Source organism: Lycium ferocissimum, chromosome 6 (assembly GCF_029784015.1).
Source record: "Lycium ferocissimum isolate CSIRO_LF1 chromosome 6, AGI_CSIRO_Lferr_CH_V1, whole genome shotgun sequence".
NCBI classification, from domain to species: Eukaryota; Viridiplantae; Streptophyta; class Magnoliopsida; order Solanales; family Solanaceae; genus Lycium; species Lycium ferocissimum.
Window position 1 is genome coordinate 71,703,752 of NC_081347.1, and position 4,517 is coordinate 71,708,268.

Genomic DNA, 4,517 nt, shown 5'->3' on the forward strand with positions numbered 1-4,517 from the left:
CAGCAAGTAATAACCCAAGTAGTAACATAATTCAAATAACCCAAACATCTTAACTTTAACGCGCCATTTTCAAATACCATAGGAGAAAGAAAAACAAGGTTGAAGAAGTTAATTAACAATGGAAGAAGAAACATTTCCAAATGAAGATGAACTTTACGTTGCTTCTGCTCTTCTCCTTCTCTCAATAAATCCATCTCCTAAGTATAACTGAAATTCCAAATTGCGTTAATGAAATTGTTGTTATTATCAGTTTTTTTTTTTTTTTTTTTGGTTGGAAAATTAAGAGCACATCTGAGATTTCACAGATAGTTGCATTCAGTTTATTATGAGCTTTTTTGTGTTCCTTTTTGCGCTACATTTTCCATCTCCAAAGTATAACATAATTCGAATTTCTCTCGAATTTGCGTTACTGAAAGTCTGAAATTGCTGCTATTATGAGTTTTTTTTTTTTTGTGTGTGTGTGTGTTTATTTTTTGCAGTACATTTTAATAAAATTGGCATTTCTCTCAAATTTGCTTTACTAAAATTGTTGCTAGTATGAGCCTTTTTTGTGTTTTTACGAAATTCGAATTTCTCTGGAATTTGCGTTAATGAAATTGTTGCTATTATGAGCATTTTTTTTTTTTTTTGCAGTACATTCTCCATCTCCAAACTTTAACGAAATTCGAAATATCTCTCGAATTCGAGTTACTGAAATTGTTGCTATTATGATATTTTTTGTGTGTTTTTTGTACTTCTTTTGCAGAATGAAGAGCATATCTGAGATTTCACATTCTCCATCTCCAAAGTATTAACGAAATTTGAAATTTCTCTCAAATTTGCGTTACTCAAAATTGTTGCTATTATGAGTTTTTGTTTTGTGTGTGTATTTGTGCTTGTTTTGCAGAATAAAGAGCATATCTGAGATTTCACTGATAGATTCATTGAGTTATACGATGCTGATTTCAGATTCGAAGTTCAAATCAACTAATTCTTCATCTTCTAAGTATAACGAATTCGAAATTTCTCTCAAATTTTCTTTACTTTGTTGCTTTTATGAGTTTTTTTTTTTTTTTTTTTTTTTTTTTTTTTGGTGTGTGTGTGTGTTTTGGCAGAATGAAGAGCATATCTGAAATTTCACTGATAGATGAATTGAGTTATACAACTCCAGTTCCATGCTCGAAATCGAAATCGCGTGATTCGTCAACTGTAACATTTGATGATTATGATGATGATGCTTGGTTTGATGAGGCTAAATCACATGCTCGAAGGAAGAAAATGATTCGTATTATCAATAAACTCAAGGTGATTAGTTTTTACTAGTAGTATTACAAGTTGAATTATACAATCTCACCGTCAAAATTTGAAGTATTGCGTTATTATAGTTTGATTTTATTGAATTTATTTATAGATTCTAATCTGTGATTTGTTATGGAAGCTGCTTTTTCAGTGCTTCGTATTGAGTTTTTTTTTTTTTTTTTTCAGTTCCTCTGAATCTTCATAGTTAAATTGCTCTGTTTTCTCAGTGTTATGATTGATGTTTTAGAACGAATCGTTTTTTTTTTTTTTCTACTTTTGATTGAGTTTGTTTGAATTTTCATAGTTACACTGCTCTGTTTTCCGTGTTATGAACAAAGGGCAAATTCAGGATTTCGAGTCAGGGGGTTCGGAAAAAACAACAAAAGCTACATATAAAAAATAATGTTGTTACTGGGAATCGAACCTAGGATGCTAGATTTAATTTGAACACCCTGAATCACTTGAGCTACCCTTTTGCATTTGTTCAAGGTATTCAGAAGTTAATATATGTACATAAACACAAAAAATTTACTCTATACATACACTGTAATTTTTCGCCGAGGGTGTTCACTGGGCAGCCTCTAAATCCGCCCCTGGTTATGAATTGAAAAAAAAAAAAAATTGATGATTTAGATCGAATCAGTTTTTTCTATTATTGATTGAGATGTTTCATTGAAGCTCAACGTGAAGTTTCAATTCAATAAAATGCATATTTGCAACTTCTTATTGTTCGATCTCTCTGCTTTTTTATTTGTGAAAAATTGAACGTGTATTGCGTGAAGTCGGTTAAGATAAACGTGATCACGGGTATTTTTATGTTCAATTTGTAATTCGATGAGTTTTACTGCAATTTCGAGTGAATAATCAGTCTATTCTGTTAGTTTTACGGTTGAATTGTACAAGCTAAGCTTGAAAATTTGAAGTAATGTGTAAAGATGAACGTGATCTAAGAGTTTTTGATTTGTTATTCTAGTTTGATTTTAGAGCCCGTTTGGATTGGCTTATAAGTTGCTTATAAGTTCGTTTTCGAACCTTTTTGTTTATTTGATTCGGTCATCAAAGCCATTTTGTCTTAAAATAAACCCAAAAAATAATTGGACCCGTTTGACTTAGCTTATCTAAAAGCGAACATAAGTTCGAAAACGAACCTATAAGCCAAAAAAAAATAAGTTAGGCTACCCCAACTTAAGCCCAGCCAAACAGGCTCTTATTGCAATATCAGTCTATTTGAATCTGTGATCTGTTATGAAGCTGCTTCAGTTTGTATTGTAGCTTTTCGACATTGATTCGAGCATTTGAGTTTTTTGAATTATCGTTCCTCTGAATATTCATAGTTACACTGCTCTGTTTTTCAAGTGTTATGAATTGCAGAAATTGATAATTTAAAACGAATCAGTCTTTTCTAATTTTTGATTGATTTAAAGTTAATTCAGATGCTGTAATTCAATAAAATACATCTTTGCAACTTCTTATTGTTCGATCTCTCTATTTTTCTTATTTGTGAACATTTCAACTTGAATTGCGTGAAGATAAACGCGATCATGAGCTTTTACTTGTTAGTTCATTTTTGTAATTCGATGAGTTTTAATTGCAATATCCAGTGATCAATGATCAGTCTATTCAGCCACTTCAGTGCTTCGTGTTGTGGCTTATTACACAGTTTCGAACACTATTAATTTTTTGAATTTTCGCTACTCTGTTTTCTCAGTAATTCAAATTGAAATTTTACACTTGATAATCGATTAAACATTCTCTGTTTTAACTGCTTTTTTTTATTTTTATTTTATTTTTTATTGATTTTCTGTACATCCACAAAAAAATTGTAGGCAGAGGAGACGATCTAGTAGCTTAAGCATGTTCGATTGCTGAAAATCAATCGGACATGCTTAATGTTTGTTTTCATAGTGTGTACTATCATGAATGCGCAGGGTACAACTGCATAATATTTGTTTTCTCAGTGATTTAATTTGAAATTTTACGCTTGATAATCGATTCAACATTCTCTGTTTTTAACTGTTTCTGATTGATCATTTTCTGAACATGCGCAAAAATGTAGTAGATGTTTTTAACTGTTTCTAGCAGTTAAGTTTTGAATTTCGCTTCTTTAGATCTCGAAAATTCCGCTACTCTGTTATAGTGTTTCGATTTGAAAATTTGGATTATTCGATATTCTCCATTTAACTGTTTTGATTTATTTTTCAACAAATGAAATTTGTAGGCGGTGCAAAGGAGAAGATCTAAGAGCAATTGCCGGAAAATGAACTCAGGCAAGGCGAAAAAAGCCACTTCTCTGACTACATCTAGCACATCGGCTTCATCGTGCGTGTCAATTGACTATTCTGCCCTCAGCGACATCTCAAGTCGTGAGGCTGCTGATAAAGGAGTAGTAAAGGAGAGAGCAGAGTGTGTTACGAGGAAGATGAAGGTGATTTGCTAAGTTCTTCCATGATATGAGTATAATTTTTTTAATTTTATATTTATACTATAAAAGCGACCTCATGAGGTTGCAATGTGCTTATTAATTTTTGAATTTTCAGATTTACCGACCTCATGATGTCAGTTTTCTCATTTTCTGGAAAATAGTAATGCTAAAACCGAGCTCATGAGGTCGCACACGGCAATGAATATTTACTAAAGTAAAACTGACCTCATGAGGTCGCAATGTTCTTATTTATTTATTTATTTCTGCAGATTACCGACCTTATGAGGTCGGTATTTTTCATTTTTGGAAAGTCAAATGCGAGAAACCGACCTAACCTTGATCAATGAACCTACAAAATCCTTCAAATTGTATCTGATTAAATACAAGTATTATTGTAGGTATTTCCGAGTGTTCCGAGGAAGAAGAAGGTGATTTGCTCACCTCATATGAGGAGACGAGCAGAAGCTATATTGAAGGTGTTATCGTGTCATGGTTGTGCTTCTGAAGTGAGGATTCGTCAACTGCTTGGTGATAGCCCTGATACCAGCAAAGCCTTGAGAATGTTAATCTCTCTCTCTTTCTCACACACACACAGCACAGAACATATATAGTGTGGTAAAATCATGAATGCTCAGGGTACAACTGCATGATGTTTGTGATATTCTAATTTTTGAAGTGTTCTCTCTGGTTATATTTCATACTCCTATTTGAGAATGTCAGTGTGTCTCTCTAACACACACACACACACACACACAGAGAACTCATTCATAGGGTTCGTTTGGTTGGTGGGACGGGATAGATAAGAATATCCCATGGG

At 32.7% G+C, this 4,517-nt stretch overlaps 1 protein-coding gene across 1 annotated transcript; it reads left to right on the forward strand.

Moving 5' to 3' along the window:
- The first annotated feature begins 1,227 nt into the window (after nucleotides 1-1,227).
- LOC132060997 (uncharacterized) lies at nucleotides 1,228-4,517 on the forward strand. The gene is made up of 3 exons (XM_059453884.1): nucleotides 1,228-1,284; nucleotides 3,497-3,703; nucleotides 4,099-4,517. The coding sequence occupies exons 1-3, from the start codon at nucleotides 1,258-1,260 to the stop codon at nucleotides 4,309-4,311; spliced, it is 447 nt and encodes a 148-aa protein (XP_059309867.1). The 5' UTR covers nucleotides 1,228-1,257; the 3' UTR covers nucleotides 4,312-4,517.